Source organism: Phyllopteryx taeniolatus, chromosome 11 (genome assembly GCF_024500385.1).
Source record: "Phyllopteryx taeniolatus isolate TA_2022b chromosome 11, UOR_Ptae_1.2, whole genome shotgun sequence".
NCBI classification, from domain to species: Eukaryota; Metazoa; Chordata; class Actinopteri; order Syngnathiformes; family Syngnathidae; genus Phyllopteryx; species Phyllopteryx taeniolatus.
The window spans coordinates 2986722-3005665 of NC_084512.1; the positions used below are offsets into that span (position 1 = coordinate 2986722).

Genomic DNA, 18944 nt, shown 5'->3' on the forward strand with positions numbered 1-18944 from the left:
CAGCTTTCTGACGGGCAGGACACAGCAGGTCAGGCTGGGGGAGGCCACCTCATCCACACGCAGCATCAGCACTGGGGCGCCCCAAGGTTGTGTCCTCTCTCTGCTGCTCTTCTCTCTCTACACGAACGACTGCACCTCAGCGAACCCGACTGTCAAACTCCTGAAGTTTGCAGATGACACCACTGTCATCGGCCTCATCAAGGACGGTGACGAGTCTGCCTATCGACAGGAAGCGGAGCGGCCGACACAACCTGGAGCTGAACACGCTCAAGACTGTAGAGATGATCGTGGACTTCAGGAGGCATCCTTCGCCACAGCTGCCCCTCACGTTGTCCAGCTGCCTTGTGTCAACCGTCGAGACCTTCAAGTTCCTGGGAATTACAATCTCCCAGGACCTGAAGTGGGCGACCAACATCAACTCCGTCCTCAAAAAGGCCCAGCAGAGGATGTACTTCCTGCGGCTTCTGAGAAAGCACGGCCTGCCACCGGAGCTGCTGAGACAGTTCTACACAGCGGTCATCGAATCAGTCCTGTGTTCTTCCATCACAGTCTGGTTTGGTGCTGCTACAAAAAAGGACAAACTCCGACTGCAACGGACAATCAAAACTGCTGAAAGGATTGTCGGTACCCCCCTACCCACCCTTGAGGACTTGCACGGTGCCAGAACTAAGACAAGGGCGTGCAAAATCCTCTCGGACCCTCCCCACCCCGGTCACCAGCTCTTCCAGCTCCTTCCCTCAGGTAGGCGCTACCGATCAATGCAAACTAGAACTAGTAGACATTCCAACAGCTTCTTCCCTCTTGCAATCAACTTCTTAAACAGCTAACCTATAATTCCATTACAAGAAGCTGGCAATTTTTTGACTTGAGTTCGTTGTCACATTTCTGTGGGGCCAATTATGTATTACTCGTGCACTCGCTGTAGTTGTCTCGCCATGCTGCACTATTTGCATATACTGGCCACTCATGCCAGAGTAGCATCTGCTCCATTTGCACACTGATTGAGGAGTATCCGTAACATTTGCACAGCCATTGTCCCAGATTATCGCACTTCATGTCACTTTAAACCGCATACACTCCCTGAAGTCTCAGCGCCCTTTGCACAATGGTCATTGCACCGGACTATTGCGATATTAGTCATTCGAACTGCTCTAAGTGCTAGAGGACTCTGCATCTTTTTGCACAATTGTTTTTTGTCAATGTCTTTATGTCTACAAAGTGTTCTGTAAATTGACTGTCTGTTGTACTAGAGCGGCTCCAACTACCGGAGACAAATTCCTTGTGTGTTTTGGACATACTTGGCAAATAAAGATGATTCTGATTCAGAGATAAAACAACTCTCTTGTGTAACTTTTACCCAGTACATTTCAGCAGCAAAAATCTCTTCAGTAGTTAACTCTCCCTGAGCATTCTGACCAGACCTTGTTAGTTAAAAAACATTTCAGTGATTCTTAACATGGTCTCAAGTTTGCTCTACCGTTCTAAATTCAACAAAGGTACAGTTTGTTCAGTGCTAGTGAGTTGGACAACAGTCTGATACTTAGATTTCAGTTCAGCGTTTACCTCATTCAGCACAAACCCATTATCAGTGTCCAGTTCCCTTTCAGTTGTAGACAGTGCAGTGGGTCCACTCCACGACAGCTTGCTTTCGATAAGGTTCTGTGCATGCTGACCTCGTGTGGGTAAGTCTGCAGGGTTCACCTTGCCAGCACAGTGGGACCACAACTCCGGGTTTGTGAGTCCTTGTATTTCAGCTACTCTGTTGGCCATGAATGGCCTCCAACGCTGGCATGAGCTGCGGATACAGTGATGAGTGATCATTGAGTCTGTCCACATGTAGAGCTGGTTCTTCTCCATGTTCAGTGGTTTGAGAAGTGCTCCAATAAGTGCACCCATAAGCTCCAAGCGAGGTAATGTAATTTTCTTTAAGGGTGCAACTCGGTATTTGGATGACACAAAACTGGTAATAGTTTCTCCTTGTCTGTTTCGTCCTTGTATATATGCCACAGCACTGTAAGCCTTTTCACTTGCATCACAGTAGACATGCAACTTAACAGTATGTGGCTCTTGGTGAATCTCAACGTGGTACCACGTGGGAATGGCCTCAAGATGGAGCAGTGGTAGCGCCATACACCACTGTTCCCATTTCTCAATCAACTCAGGGGGTAACAGTTCGTCCCAACTGAGCCCTCTCTCCCACATTTCTTGGAAAATGCACTTAACTCTGACAGTAAAGGGAGTGAGAAACCCAATTGGGTCAAATATGTGGGCTGATATTTTCAGTACACTTCTCTTTGTGTTTTCTTTGTTTAAAATGTCTACCAGTCCTTTTTGATGAAAGGCAAATTCATCTCTCTCTGGTCTCCAAACTTCTCCTAGCACTTTGAGCACATTTCCACACGGATCTGCTTCTCCATTGAACTCTATTCCAGTCTCTTTCCACATGCCTCTCAGGTCAGACGAGTTGGTGACCCATTTGCAGAGGTTCATGCCTCCCTGAGAGAGAATGTCCTTTGCTGTGGTGTCACCTCTAGAGCTTCTTGTACAGTTGGTGAGCTCGGAATAAAGTCATCTACATACAGAGTCACTGAGTATCTGCACTGTCTTTGGTTGTTCTGTTTCAAACTGCTTGAGATGGGTTTTGATGGTGGCAGCGAGCAGGAATGGACACTCCAAAAACATTCATTCTCAGGACACGTACCTCATTTTTACAGTCCTTAGTTGGAGTTCCCTGGATCCACAGGAATCTTAACAGTGTCCTTGTCTCATTCAGCAAGAGAGATCTGAGGAAAAGCCTTGGTTATATCAGCAGTGAAGGATATTTTGTCCAATCTGAAGTTAATAAGCACATCTAGTTTAGATTCGACCCAGTGTGCAAACAGTCATTGCGGGATGCATCAAATACCACTGTTTAGTTGTAGCCTTGTCCTCTCTTACAACAGCGTGATGTGGCATGTAGTATTTTACAGTCTCTTGGTTCCCTCCCTTGGTCTGACACCTCCTCACAGATCCCTTGCTGCAGGTAGTCCTGTATTACATTGTCATAACTGGCATACAAGTTTGCATCAGTTTTTAGTTTTCTCATAAGAGTCTCAAAATGTCTTTTTGCTACTCTGAATTTGTCTGGAAGTTGGTCCTTGCCAGATCCCCATGGTAACTCCATTTGGTAGCATCCTTTTTCAAATGTTGTAGTCTGTTCAAAGTATTGTAGTATTTCTGAATCCTCTGGGTTCTCTGCCTGTTTGTTTACAATACCCAAAGACTCAACTTCCCAGAATGCTTGCAACTGCTGAGAAATCTGGTTGTCTTCGGTCAAGGTAATGTGCATGCAAGTGGTGTCCGTAACACTGGAGGTATTCACTGGTCCCTGTAAAGGTCATCCAAAAATGCTTTTGACTGCCACGAGTGAATTTGTGACCCTTTGGACCTTTACAGTAACTGCTTGTTAGTAGTAGTCTGCTCCAATTAGCACTTCCAACCCTTGATCAGTGGCACCCTGTAGTGGAAAGTCTGCAAGTCGCAGCCCTCTTTTCTTTAACTCTGCTTGAATGGGCTCACTTGGGACCTTTATCACAGCAGTACACAACTGAGGGGTCTCTACAGCTTCAATCTCAAGTCTCTGTTCCGTGTTCCACATATTCTCTAGCTCAATTCTCACAACATTGCAGGGATGGTGGAACCAAAAACATGGAGGTTTAGCGTCTCTTACCTTACAGCTGGCAGTCCTAAGGCTTTTACAACACTTTTGTGAATGAAACTACCCTGGCTGCTTCCATCTAACAGACATTGAGTTATCTTTCTCTCTTTTGGCCCTACAGTCCATGTTTTAACTGTCTGAAGCAGGGCTGTGTTCTGAGTGTTTGTCTTAAACCTTGCAGGGCTTGTCACAGAAGACAACACAGCTTCTGTATTTCCACTATTATTGGTAGAGTCAATACTTGACTTAGCTTCAGACTGCTCACAAACTGATAAGTGGTGTTTCCGGTTGCATAAGCTGCACAAGACTTGCACTTTGCAGTATTTAGCAAGGTGTTTTTGCCCGAAGCAGAGATTGCACCATCCAAGTTTTTTCAGTTTATCCTTACGTGGACTTACTGTATGTTTGGGACAGTTCTCTGGTTTGTGGTCACTGCTATCACAATACACACAGGTCTGGGGCACAGCGCTGGCTGTATGCAAGGCGGACGGGACGCTCCACTTTCTGGGTTTATCGGAGGCATAGGATGGCTTACTCACATGCTTGTGTTGCGGGCTAAGATCCTTCAAAGTCTGGCCTGGTTTGGTAAGCTGAAGTGCCGGTTCACTGCTTTGCACTTCATTTTGCAGGAATTGAATCAACTCTGGCACCTTCCATTCATTAGTCGGTTTTGGTTGGCGGGTGTAGGCAAGTGCGATGTCCTCCGGAATAAGCTGTAGTAGCACTGGACAAAGCAGGCAGCCATACGTGTCGCTCTGCACTCCAAGGGACTCCAAACTGCGTATCTGGATCTCACATTCATCATACAAATGCCGCAAAGCTGGAACATCAGATCATCATCTCACAGATGTCAAGTTCAATAGTTTGGACATATGGGCACTTATCACAATGTCCTTTTTCCCGAAGCGGTTCTGGAGTAAGTTTATTGCAGCATCATAGTTGGCATCTGTCATTGTAAGTCCTGCAATAGTTCTAGCTACTGCTCCTGTTAGGTAGGATCTGAGTCAAGTAAACTTGTCTGTCTTGCATAGTGCATCATTTCTGTGAATAGCTGTATCATACTGTGACCAGAATTCTCGTACCTTGTTATCATTAGCTTAGGAAGTTTAACAGTTTGTCTGAACTGTGATGTGAATGAACCGCTGCTTACATTGCTCACTCGCGCTCTCGGTGGTTCCCTGGTAATCTCCACTGACTCGATGAGGGTAGTGGCACAAACTTTCCAAATGAGAATCCGGTCCATGTAATCCAGTGTGTTTGAAGTGTCAGTGTCCAGATCGTCTGTGGGCGTCTCATCTTCTATGCCCTTGTCCAAGCCCACTAAACTTTCCTCCTTCATTGAAAAAACTGTCACAATCTCACGTAGTTTGTTGGTATCTGGTCGCTCTTTGCCTGGCTCCTCCTCTAGGCTGGTTAACAGCCTGGTTGTATCAGTGCGGATAGTCGCCTGCTTCCTCTTCATGCCCTCCAATGCCTCCATATAGCGGTCGCTAAAGTGAGCCGTTAGCTGTTCACTTTCACAAAAACTTAAAAAGTCCTTATTCCCGGGTTTTGGCACCAAATTTTACGTAGTGACAGCTTCTTCAATCACAACGGAAGCTCGGATGTATTGTCTGAATGTTACGGTTCAGGTTCTTTATTCATAAAAATCAAGAACTCACCGTTTCTTGCGCCTTTCACAGTAAAACACTTCTGGTAAAACAAAATAAACTCCTGGCACTAATACAGTTCTCTGTACCCGTTCTTGATAATCAGAACCTTTTATAATCGGAATGTAATCATGTAACCAGCCTTTAAAGACAAATAACTCAATAATATAATGTCACAACAATGGCATTTAAGACTTCCATCCATTTTCTGAGCCGCTTCTCCTCACTAGGGTCGCGGGCGTGCTGGAGCCTATCCCAGCTGTCATCGGGCAGGAGGCGGGGTACACCCTGAACTGGTTGCCAGCCAATCGCAGGGCACATAGACACAAAACAACCATTCGCACTCACAGTCATGCCTACGGGCAATTTAGAGTCTCCAATTAATGCATGTTTTTGGGATGTGGGAGGAAACCAGTGCCCGGAGAAAACCCACGCAGGCACGGGGAGAACATGCAAACTCCACACAGGCGGGGCCGGGGATTGAACCCGGGTCCTCAGAACTGTGAGGCTGACGCTCTAACCAGTCGGCCACCGTGCTGCTCGTTTAAGACTTGTGGAAATAAATTGGAGTTTGATGTTGTTGCAGTCTGTCTGTTCCAATTTTAGCCAAGAATGATGCTCTTCATTGTGGTGAATCGATTTGATGAGGTATTGTAATTAGTCAGCTAAATAATAGTGTTTAAAGTTGGGAGGATTTAGGCCTCCCTCCTGTTTACTTTTCTGAAGAGTGGATGAACTAATTCTATTTTTATTTTTTTTAATACAAATTTATTACAGCAGAATCTAATGTTTGAAACCATTTAAATGAGTGCTTAAATGGAATCACTGAAAATTTTTTGAGGTAAGATTTTACTTTTTATTGTGGGTATTTTTCCAGTAGTTATATAGGCAAGTTATTACAGCGTCGTCAGTCAGATGAGATTTTTTCCAGAAGTGTTGTGTAATTTAGATTAGACTTCACACCGATTTTATCGGCCTGATCTGTATCGGCCGATATTTAGCATTTTATGCCGATCGGCTGATCGGCTTTAATGTCATAATTCGCCGATCTGATCAATGACGTTATTGATCGGCTCCGTAAAAGACATTGACTCCGCGTCGACATCGTGCACAGTATATTAGAATCCACAAGCTAGTTTATTTTTACCCTTGTCCCGTGTCCTTTGACGTAGTACTGTAAATATCTGACGGCCAATAGTTATTAAAAAAAAAAAAACATGTCGGCGGTATGGAACAGACAACACGTCTGAGGCAGACAACACGCAATGCCCGGACTACAAGACAAATTTGCTCTTTCACGATTGGACTATGTCAGACTACTGCAATAAAATCTTCTATTACGATACCACCGCAACCCGTTTTTTACGATCATTGGGCTTTATCTTGTCAACTCAAATGGGACTGGATACACTCGTTACCGTGCCGACGACAACAAGAGTGGCTTGCGCTGACTTTATTATGAGCACAAAATTGGGAAAAACGTGTTGGTGGTCACCGGTGCTCAGGACAGAAGAGGACGTTGGTTTACGGCTTTCCTGAGGTATGTTCTCTTTTAATACGATACAGCTCGCAAGCAGGCAACAAAAACGTTATGTAGCCTACCAAGCTACTGGTAGCACGAACGGTTGGACGTAAACATGCCGCCCTTCTGTCGAATCATGCTCTAAGGTTTCGGTGTGGGTGAAGTAAGTTAATTAAAAATAAAGTAATTTAGGGCGGCACGGTGGTCGACTGGTTAGAGCGTCTGCCTCACCGTTCTGAGGACCGGGTTTCAATCCCCGGCCCCGCCTGTATGGAGTTTGCATGTTCTCCCCGTGCCTGCGTGGGTTTTCTCCGGGCAATCCGGTTTCCTCCCACATCCCAAAAACATGCATGTTAGGTAAATTGACAACTCTAAATTGCCCGTAGGTATGAATGTGAGTGCAAATGATTGTTTGTATGTGCCCTGCGATTGACTGGCAACCAGTTCAGGGTGTACCCCGGCTCCTGCCCGATGATAGCTGGGGTAGGCTCCAGCACGCCCGCGACCCTAGTGAGGAGAAGCGTCTCGGAAAATGGATGGATAAAGTAATTTAATTACAGTAAGTGAGCACACAGTATTTCTGTCACCTTGTAATGTTGGTTTGACCTGACTTATTAGAATACACGATCTGACTAGAGCAGTGATTTCCAACCTTTATGGAGCCAAGGAACATATTTTACAATTGAAAATCTCACGGCACACCAACAAACAAAAATGTCACAAAAAGATATGTTAATTACTGTATTTACTTCCTCCCATCTAATAGAAGACCATTTGTTCTCTGTCACTATGCCTCACTGGCATAAATAGAGGGAACAAAGATACATTATTTATTGTAAGTATAATGTTTTGAGCAATTAAGTACACAAGTATATACAGTAAATGAACAGGTCATTGAAATAGACACATTCCTCAATCTTGTGTTCGGTTATCGTTTTTTTTAAACTCACTGATCGGTGATCGGCCCCAAAATTCCTGATCGTGTAAAGCCTAATTTACAACCCCAATTCTAATTAAGTTGGGACGTTGTGCTAAACATAAATAAAAACAGAATATAATGATTTGCAAATCATGTTAGACCTATATTAAATTGACTACACAACAAAGAAAAGATATTTAGTAGCTTTAGCAGGGACGCCCAGACTTCCCTCTCCCCAGCCACTTCATCCAGCTCTTTCCGGGGGGATCCCGAGGCATTCCCAGGCCAGCCGAAGGATGTAGTCTCTCCAGCGTGTCCTGGGTCATCCCCGGGGTCTCCTCCCGGTGGGACGTGCCCGGAAGGCATCCGAATCAGATGTCCCAGCCACCTCATCTGGCTCCTCTCGATGTGGAGGAGCAGGGGCTCTACTCTGATTATACTCCCGGATGACGGAGCTTCTCACCCTATCTCTAAGGGAGAGCCCGGACACCCTGCGGAGAAAACTTATTTCGGCCGGTTGTATCTGGGATCTTGTTCTTTCGGTCACGACCCACAGCTCGTGACCATAGGTGAGGGTAGAAACGTAGATCGACCGGTAAATCGAGAGCGTCGCCTTTCGGCTTCAGTCCGCATCACTGCCCCAATCTGCCTGTTGATCTCCCGTTCCATTCTTCCCTCACCCGTGAACAAGACCCCAAGATACTTGAACTCCTCCACTTGGGGCAGGATCTCATCCCCGACCTGGAGACAGCACGCCACCCTTTTCCGACTGAGGACCATGGTCTCAAATTTGGAGGTGCCGATTCTCATCCCAGCCGCTTCACACTCAGCTGCGAAACTGCTCCAGTGAGAGTTGGAGGTCACTGCTTGATGAAGCCAACAGAACCACATCTGCAAAGAGCAGAGATGCAATACTGAGGCCACCAAACCGGACCCCCTCCACGCCTCGGGTGCGCCTAGAAATTCTGTCCAAACTCTGACTCCGGTCGTACAGGGACCGAACAGCCCGTATCGGGGTTCGGTACCCCATACCCCCGAAGCAGCCCCTACAGGACCCCCCGAGGGACACGGTCGAACGCCTTCTCCAAGTCTACAAAACACATGTAGACTGGTTGGGCGAACTCCCATGCACCTTCGTGGACCCTGCCAAGGGTGTAGAGCTGGTCCACTGTTCCACGGCCAGGACGAAAACCACACTGCTCCTCATTCCCGACGGACCCTCCTCTCCAGCACCCCTGAATAGACCTTACCAGGGAGGCTGAGGAGTGTGATCCCCCTGTAGTTGGAACACACCCTCCGGTCCCCCTTATTAAAAAGGGGGACCACCACCCCAGTCAACCAATCCCGAGGCACTGTCCCCGATGTCCACGCGATGTTGCAGAGGCGTGTTAACCAGGACAGCCCTACAACATCCAGAGCCTTGAGGAATTACGGACGAATCTCATCACAGTGTTGATGGTGCACTGCTTCCCCCTCCTGAGACACCAGATGGTGGACCAGAATTTCCTCGAAGCCGTCCGGAGGTCTTTCTCCATGGCCTCACCAAACTCATCCCATGCCAGTTTTTGCTTCAGCGACCACCAAAGCTGCATTCCGCTTGGCCAGCCGGTACCCATCAGCTGCCTCAGGAGTCCCACAGGCCAAAAAGGCCCGATAGGACTCCTTCTTCAGCTTGATGGCATCCCTCACCGTTGGTGTCCACCAACGGGTTCGCGGATCGCCGCTACGACAGGCACCAACCACCTTATGGCCACAACTCTGGTCGTCCGCCTCAGCAATGGAGGCGCGGAACATTGGCCACTCAGACTCGATGTCCCCCGCCTCCCCCGAACATGAGCGAAGTTCTGTCGGAGGTGGGAGTTGAAACTCCTTCTGACAGGGGATTCCGCCAGACGTTCCCAGCAGACCCTCACAATACGTTTGGGCCTGCCACGTCGGACCGGCATCTTCACCCACCATCGTAGCCAACTCACCATCAGGTGGTGATCAGTTGACAGCTCCGCCCCTCTCTTCACCCGAGTGTCCAAGACACGGGGGGGCCGTTCCTCCCAATCACGACTTCCAGGTCTCACTGTCATTGCCCACATGAGCATTGAAGTCCCCCAGCAGAACGATGGAGTCCCCAGCGGGAGCGCTCTCCAGCACCCCCTCCAAGGACTCCAACAAGGGTGGGTACTCTAAACTGCTGTTTGGTGCATAGGCATAAACAACAGTCAGGACCCGTCCCCCTACCCGAAGGCGGAGGGAGGCTACCCTCTCGTCCACCGGGGTGAACCCCAACGTACAGGCGCCGAGCCGGGGAGCAATAAGTTTACCCACACCTGTTCGGCACCTCTCACCGTGGGCAACTCCAGAGTGGAAGAGAGTCCAACCCCTCTCGAGAGGACTGGTACCAGAGCCCAAGCTGTGCGTGGGGGCGAGTCCGACTATCTAATCGGAACTTCTCGACCTCACACACCAGCTCGGGCTCCTTCCTGCCAGAGAGGTGACATTCCACGTTCCCAGAGCCAGCTAATGTAGCCGGGGATTAGAGGGGGGCCCCGGTGACCTGCTTCCGAGCAAGGGAAACCTGAGTCCATTTTTTGTCGTCGTCGTAAGGGGTCTTTGAGCCGTGCTTTGTCTGTTCCCTCGCCTGTTTGCCATGGGTGAACCTGCCAGGGGCATAAAGCCCCGGACAACTTAGCCTCTAGGATCATTGGGACACACACACCCCTCCACCACAATAAGGTGACTGCTCAAGGAGGGGAATATTTACTGTTTCCTTAGTAAATAAAGCAGGCAGGAATTGATACGGCACATTCTCACGAGTGAAAAGATCTAGAAATGGCAGCCCCTGTAAACGAGTAGATGCAATGTTTTAAATGTATTTTTTATAATAAATACTTTGTAGATTTAAATAAACAGCTTCGACTGTCCGCATGTCCTTGGGCAAGACACTGAACCCTTATTTGCTCCCAGTGGGCCTTGCATGGCAGCAGCCGCTCATTGGTGTATGAATGTGTGCGTGAGTGGGTGAATATTAGGGTTTACCATCGTTTGAATTTGAGCGATTCCAGTTCCAAACAATTCTCGATTCAGATTCTTTTGGGGCCTGGGTCAAAAAAGTTTGGATGTCTTAAATAAAGGGTGTCCAAATTATGAACATCCATTTTCTTAGCAGCTCGCAGCATAGACTAAAATGAACATTTGACTCGGGCTTGTTTTTAACCAGTATCTATATCAAACTTATGAACTAAAGGGCAGTGTTTGTGGAACTAATCTAATTGATTTATTTTTTAATTGTTTCAGCGGAAAGGTAAATATAGCATTGTTAAAATTGTTATTTGGGACTGTTTTATCACGTGAAATGGTTTATATGTGCAAGTTTTAACTTCCTGTATTAAGCGTGTAGCCTTTTATTTTGAAGGGTACACACCGGAAACTAACCATTTTGGCACCAAAAGTAACTTCACACGGCATTGGTGATTTTTATTAATGGATGGAACCAAATGCTATAAAACGTTGATTCATTTCCTTACCCGCCAATGAGGCACAAGGTTAGTGTTTGTGATACTGTGAGACGTTTATGGGACTTTTGTCCCAATTCATTGTGACGTAAAGTTGCTATGGTGCAGTTTTAGCACAATGTCAGGCTTTTTTTCTGTCATCAGCTCTTACGTTGGTTTGAAGACTAAAATAAACGCTAAAAACCATCAGAGCAAATTTTCAACCAACCGTTTACCTTGTTAGCGGTCTCTATGTTGGCATAGATGTGTTTTATTGTTACACTCACCCAACTGACTGAGAGTTGACTTCAGTGAAGCTCCGCACGGTGTAGGCTGAGGCTTGGAGCGCGTCAGACGCTACACATTGTGAAAGGCTCCTTTGCACAATATAATCTTATTCCAAGTGTTGCACTGAGGCGACTGGTCATTAATTTTAACAAAGTTAATTTAAGACACACTTTTGTTTGCCTCCACTGCCATTGGGTTCAAGCACGTCTTCGTGTGCGTTCTTCTTCATAGGTTTTCGTTGCTTCTTCATTGGTTTTCACCAATTCTTCAGGGTCGGAGGACTCTGCATCGAAAATGGGAACCGAAATTTTAAAATTTGAACAATTCCGGGAGAATCGGAACGTTAGTCCCGCTTCCAATCGGTTCTCGATGCCCAACCCTAGTGAATGTGAGGCTTTGTAAAGCGCTTTGGGGACTTCGATGGTGTCAATAAAGCGCTATATAATCATGAAAATAAGGCCTGCCCTCGATCTGCAAGACTATGTGGTTGGGTCCGCTAAAGACGAGCCCTTAACTTGTCAATCAAGTATACGTTGACTTCCGCTGCAGTCAACTACTCTGAATACGTGTGCCACAGAGGTTATGCTTAATAAACAGTTAACGTTCCCATATTTGTGTTAATTGAGACTAACAAACACAACAACTTGGACAGAGGCACTCACGTTTTAAATGACTTTGCCGCGGTGGAGCGAGCTCTTTAGCGCCTTAGCTCGTTAGCTCGCGGGATAGCAAACGTAACAGTTAACTTTCCCGTTGTGACTCACACAACAACTCAGACCGAAGTGTTGATGCTTTAAACGACGTTGCCGCGGTGGAGCGAGCCGTTTAGCTCCTTAACTCGTTAGCTCGTGGGCTAGCTCGTTAGCTCACAAGCTAGCAAACATAATAAACAGTTAACTTTCATGTGTGTGTGTTAATTGGGGACCAAAACACAACTCTGAGTTTAGTGCTGACGTTGGTGCATGGAAGCACCTTGTACACATTGCACAGTGAAACAGCAAAATGTAATTTTTTGGGTAGATAGATCTATTTATTTGGAATGTTTTCTGTACTCAGAATGCACAGTACCTTTATGTCAACAACTGCCTTCTTTTAAAATGTCACATACTATGACAGTGCTCAACATTTTTCGATATATAATAAATTGTATCACCTTTATTGTATTGGCTCAGCTCCTGTAGAGAGTACTGTTAAAAATGCTCAAGCATAGTGTTTAAATGAAGCAGCAGAGTATATTAGTATCCGTTATATTCTTTCTCTACAGGTGGAGAGCTTCATTTCCTTCAAATTGGAGGTGTTTGTGATGATATAGATGATGGCGACATGTTTATTGATGGCCCCATTTCTAAAGGGGCTGAACTGTTGCTGGAGTGGGCCAGGCCTTCCTCTAACCCTTCTAGCCCCGGGATCACAGGTAGAGGTTACATGGTAGGTTTAGATTTTTTTACATTTCGTCTGATTTTCCACACGTGATTATTTATTGTACAGGAATCGAACTCCTGGTGGACCAACCGTTGAGCACCGAGAGCCTAATGTCGCTGGTGGAGCTGACGCGCTTTGAGACGTTGACACCCCGCTTCTCAGCTACTGTACCGCCATGCTGGGTTGAAGTACAGCAAGAGCAACAGCAGCGACGCCATCCGCAGCATCTTCATCAGCAGCACCATGGAGATGCAGCCCAGCACACTCGCACCTGGAAGCTTCAGAGTGATAGGTTTGTAATTATGGTAACTAGGTATGACAAGTTTAATGTATCTGCAGGTGATGCAATGGTGTTTGTGTGTTCTCTATGTAGTTCCAGCTGGGATGAGCATGTCTTTGAACTGGTGCTGCCCAAGGCCTGCATGGTGGGCCATGTGGACTTCAAGTTTGTCCTAAATGCCAACATTGTCAACATTCCTCAGATACAGATCACTTTATTGAAGAATAAAGCGCCGGGCCTGGGAAAAGTCAATGGTAAGAACACAGATTTCAGTGTTGTTGCCTTAGTTCTAAAAGTTTAATCACACTAGCAATTTTACAATTACCTTGCAAATCTGTGATTATATATATATATTTTTTTATAAATATGGGCTCCATCTCAAACCTTGCACAAAACACAGCACAAGTGTCTTGAACATTGAGTATGGTGTGCTCAGGTGCACTGACAGCTCATTCTTGTATTGGTGCAGCTGAAATAGCTTCTTCCGATCAACTGGTCTAGATTTGAATTTACAGTATTTTTTTTTTCTCTAACTAAATTAAAACGTGTGTACAGTGCTCAACGTAACACCCCCTTTGAAATGTAAGCTTTTCATCTATTTCTTACTGAAGACAAGAATGATCTTTTCAAAAATTCTTTGTTGAACAAACAATTCAACACAAGGTTATAGAATAAAAGGAAAAAAATCTAAATGTTCTAATTAGATTTTTTTATCTCAAAGATAAAAATTTGTTACAGATAAGATTTGTTACACTTTCTTGGTTTGGTACTAATTTTTGCAAAACTTAAGGAATTTGTTACACATTTTGTGAGTTCAAATTGACAAATCTAATTTGTAATCGGCGGCCCCATATTTGTGGGTGTGTGGATTAGTATAGGATACCATAGAAAATATTTATTTTGAAAAATTTTGTAACAGATCTGTTGGGATATATAAAATCTTCTTTTTATTTGCGTAGTTTTGTTTAAGATCATCAAACATAGGCAAATGTCAGACAAAGATAACCCAAGTAAACATAAAATTACTGTTTTTAGATGATTTTATTTATTAAAGAAAAAAATATATTCAAAGCTACCTAGCCCTGTGTGTAAAAGTAATTGCCCCTTAAACCTAACAACTGCTTGGCCATCCTGAGTAGCATTAACTGAAATCAGGCCTTTTCTGTAACTGGCGATGAGTCTTTCACATCTCTGTGGAGATATTTTGGCCCACTCTTTCCTGCAGAATTGTTTTAGTTCAGCAACACTGGAGGGTTTTCGAGCATGGACGGTCTTTTTAAGGTCACGCCACAGCATTTCAATCGAATTCAAGTCCAGACTTTGAATAGGCCACTCCAAAACCTTCTTTTTTTTTTATTTTTTTTTTTTTAAAGCCATTCAGAAGTTGACTCGCTGGTGTGTTTTGGATCGTTGTCCTGCTGCAGAACCCAAGTGCGCTTCACAGCTTGAGCTCACAAACTGATGGCCGAACATTCTCCTCAGGATTTTCTGGTAAAGAGCAGAATTGATGGTTCCATCACTCACAGCAGTTCGTCCAGGTCCTGAAGGAGCAAAGCAGCCCCAGACCATCAAGCTTGCCACCACCATGCTTGACCGTTGGTATGATGTTCTTTTTTTTTTTAAATGCTGTGTTACATTTACAGCAGATGGAACAAGACAGACACCTTCCAAAAAGTTCAGCTTTCTTCTTGTCAATCCAGAGAGTATTGTCCCAAAAGTCTTTGGAATTATTGAGATGTTTTTTTTTTGCAAAAGTAAGATGAGCCTTTATGTTCTGTTTGGTCAGTAGTGGTTTTCGCCTTGGAACTCTGCTATGGATGCCATTTCCCCCCAGTCTCTTCCTTATTGTTGAGTCATGAACACTAACCTTAACTGAGACCAGGGAGGCCTGCAGTTCTTTAGATGTTGTCCTGGGTTTCTTTGTGACCTCCTGGATGAGTCGTCTCTATGTTCTTGTCCCGCCGTTTCGGGTTTTCTCCATTTGAAGATAATGGCTCTCACTGTGGTTTACTGGAATCGTAAAGCTTGAGAATTTCTTTGGATCGTGGCATTTTGTTGCAATTTTTTTTTTTTTTTAGATCTTATGGTCAACGTCTTTTTTTCAGACTGGTTCTAGTTAGATAATATCTTGATTGAGAAGGTGTGGTCATTGAAAATGAACTTAACTTTCCAACAAATGTTATTGGCCACAGTTAATTCATGAATGAACAAGGGGGGCGTTTACTTTTTCCACACAGGACCAGGTAGCTTTGAATAGATTTTTTCCCTAAATAAAATCACTGTTTAAAAACTGCATTTTATGTTTAAATGGGTTATCTTTGTCTGATATTTACATTTGTTTGATGATCTTAAACATTCAAGTGGGGAAACTATGCAAAAAAAGAATTTGAGAAGGCACTTTGTCCTACGTTGAGCACAATAGGTGCGACTAGTATTAGCTTTTTCTACAAACAAACAAATAGTAACTAAAATCATAAAACTTCACAATTTGAAACACAATGGCCAAAACAAACTTAATGATACATCTGGCCGACCCTTTTGCATCTTGAGCCTCACTTCAGTTTATCCACCATCCAACTATGGACCCATCCACACTGATACTCTTCAGCTCTCGGGCCTTTGATCACTTAACAATGCATTTCTGTGACAGAGACTGCAGTCGATAGACAGATCACATTCCCCCTCTCCAATGTCCTCCATGCCAATGGGGAGAAGAATGGTGGGCCTACGATGCACGACTTCACCGAGGACATCCAGCTTATGGACATAGAGGACACATCACGTAAGTATTTAATCAATCCCGCCCTCCCTCCTTCCCTCGCTCCCTCCCTCCCTTGCACTCATATTCACACCTATGGTCAAATTGGAGTCTTTAGTTAACCTACCATGCATGTTTTTGGAATTTGGGAGGAAACTGGAGTACCTGGAGAAAACTCACGCAGGCACGGGGAGAACATGCAAACTCCACACAGGGGAGGCTGTATTTGAACCCCGGTCCTCAGAACTGTAAGGCAGATGTGCTAACCAGTCGGCTACGGTGCTGCCGCATTTAATCTATCCATCCATTTAATTCATCCATTTTCTCTACCACTTATTAGGGTCACGGGTAAGCTGGAGCCTATCCCACCTGACCTTAGGCAAGAAACTGAGTACAGCCTGGAATGGTCACCAGCCAATCACAGGCATTTATTTCAATTTCAGCTCATCACTACCTTTGTTGTTATGTACAAGACAATTTCAACTTCTGTATTGGGTGGTTTGTTAAAGATGTGAAGCACCATTACCAGTAATAGTATCCTCTTTGATTATACAGATCTCAGCATCTTAAATTAGTAAACCCCTCATTTATTATTTTTTAAAAACCTTCATTTCCTCTCAGAATTAGAATTTTTTTATATATGCTATTCTAGACAACACTCCTTATCATCAAAATGTGATTGCAAATTAGAATTTTCATGCATAAAATGTTAAAAAAAAAAAAAAAAAAAAAAAAAATTATTCAATGTTACAATGCTGTAAAATTGAGTGGAAAAAAAATATGTAGTACTCAATTATGGCGGTATAGCGGTTAACTGGTTTTTATCATTTCAGTTTCCCTGATTATTGTTTTATTATTTTTCGGGGGCGGGGGGGTGGCTAAAAACCGTGCCTAGTGACGCACTTAGGAATCTGGCATGAGTCCCTGCTCCACCACTGCATAATAACTATAACGCTTTTGTTTGCATCAGCAGTTATGTGGCGCAATCGTGACATGTATTTACTTAGCTAACTATGCCAACATTTTGGCAATATTGTGTCTTCTAGCGACCGGAGCCTTTAAGCGTTTATATTTTTAAGGCTAAAAAATGTAGGCGCGTGTACGTATAACAGATGTGTGATGATGATATTGATTGACATTTGACAGTTGAGCGAGATGTGGTTTAAGTGTATTAAGCAGACATGCCCACAGCATTTGAGAAGCGAGAGCCTCATTTTATATACTTGGACTTTTTTAATCATTAAAATTTGGGTTGTTCACAACAGTATTCTCTGGTGTGTGTCAAATTTAGAAGACACATTTGTTCTCACTTTACATTGACTTTAAAGTCTTGCAAAGCTAATGTTTTACTTTGGCCTATCCCCTTCTAAATGAGAAGAATAACTCTAATCACACTTAATTTTGGAACTGAAATTGAACTGCACACTACACTTGTTTAAGGAATATTACTGTTTTTTTCACTCATGTGTAAAACATTATGTAATGTATTTGTTGTAGGCTCCATGTTGTGTCCATTCTTAGAAGAGCACAAGGAGGACATTTTGTGTGGACCAGTGTGGCTTGCCAGTGGGCTGGATCTCTCCGGTCATGCTGGCATGCTCAGCCTCACCAGCCCAAAGTTGGTCAAAGGTATGAAAAAGCAAAGAGTGTTTAAAACATAATCTGAATCCATTAAAAATTGATGAAGTCAGCACATGATGTTGAGTGTATCCATGTTCTTCAGTCCTGTTTATACCTTGTCTGTAGGCATGGCTGGTGGAAAGTACCGCTCCTTCTTGGTTCATATCAAAGCAGCGAGTGAGAAAAACATGGAGGACAGCCCACGACCTGTGATGAGAATGCCCAGTGCCAAACCCCAGTGTTCTAAAGCTCACTCTCTGTCCACTCTGCTACAGAGGGCTCAGGCCTCCAAGGTATTGACTTGAACATACTCTTCTTCTTCAATTGTTTTTCTTACTGGTTTAAGATTTATATTAGATCTTTTAATGCAATCAAGTCATAACAAGCCAGAGTGTATGGTCATTACACAGATACCAGTTTTTGAAGACGAATGGAGATTAAGTTGTAAAATAATTTCAATTAAAACCAGGTTTCATTTTGTACAGGACAAGGTGTCTGGAGTTAAACCAGATAGCCAAGCATCTTCCAAGAAAGTAGAAAACCTGCGAGGCTGCGATCTGCTGCAGGAAGTATCTGTTACAATCAGAAGGTTCAAAAAGACGTCTATTCCCAAAGAGAGGTAAAATGGATTGAAGTCTACAGTGTCAGGTTGAAAAAAACATTGGGCCCCTGTGTGGTCTTGTTCAGCATTAGCACATTCCCTAATTTGTAGATTTTATTTCTCCAACACGGAGCTGAACAGCAAAATCGTTTGCAATTGTAATTTTTTTCATTGCCAACATCGTCCACATTTATGCCTTTTTGTGACGGTTCCAGTCTCTCTGCATCTTTGTTGCAACCCGCTGATGAAAGCGGGAAGCTCTGCGGCCACTTCCTCTGAGAACATCCTGTATGAAGCCTCGTACTGTTAAGTGACAAGTGTCATCTTGTTCTCAGATGTCAAAATGTTACAGCATGATGGAGAGAACTGTTTAAATACCAATTCTAATTGAACGTGGAAATGTATTGGTCCCTTCAAGGATCAACCACCTGTTGGGAATTTTGCTGTTCACCTCCTTGTTAGAAAACAGCAAGTTGTGCAAAAAATACTGAAATATGGAGCAGTTGGACATTTGCACTCTAAATCTTTGAGAAGGTTGAATTAAGTTAATCTGTAAAGGTGCATTTTAGTTTCATCTAGAAATTTCACCCAAAAACTGAATGTCCCAAAGCTTTAGCGAGTAGTGTACTGTAATTTCTCGTGTATACTGCGCATCCCCCCCCCCCAAAGAATTGTCAAAAGTCAATAGTGCGCATTATACGTA

At 44.4% G+C, this 18944-nt stretch overlaps 1 protein-coding gene across 7 annotated transcripts in view; it reads left to right on the forward strand.

Annotated features, from left to right (window-relative positions):
• Positions 1 to 18944, forward strand: part of birc6 (baculoviral IAP repeat containing 6) — a 195138-nt gene that overhangs the window by 31432 nt on the left and 144762 nt on the right. For 6 of the 7 annotated variants that reach the window (XM_061789583.1, XM_061789579.1, XM_061789581.1 and 3 more), the window contains 7 exons: positions 12825 to 12974; positions 13049 to 13274; positions 13356 to 13516; positions 15913 to 16044; positions 17518 to 17649; positions 17767 to 17933; positions 18126 to 18259. In XM_061789583.1, coding sequence (XP_061645567.1) covers positions 12825 to 12974; positions 13049 to 13274; positions 13356 to 13516; positions 15913 to 16044; positions 17518 to 17649; positions 17767 to 17933; positions 18126 to 18259 — 1102 coding nt within the window. Of the gene's footprint in view, positions 1 to 139; positions 742 to 12824; positions 12975 to 13048; positions 13275 to 13355; positions 13517 to 15912; positions 16045 to 17517; positions 17650 to 17766; positions 17934 to 18125; positions 18260 to 18944 lie in introns of those variants that run through there. The other variant, XM_061789585.1, reaches the window with a different exon arrangement.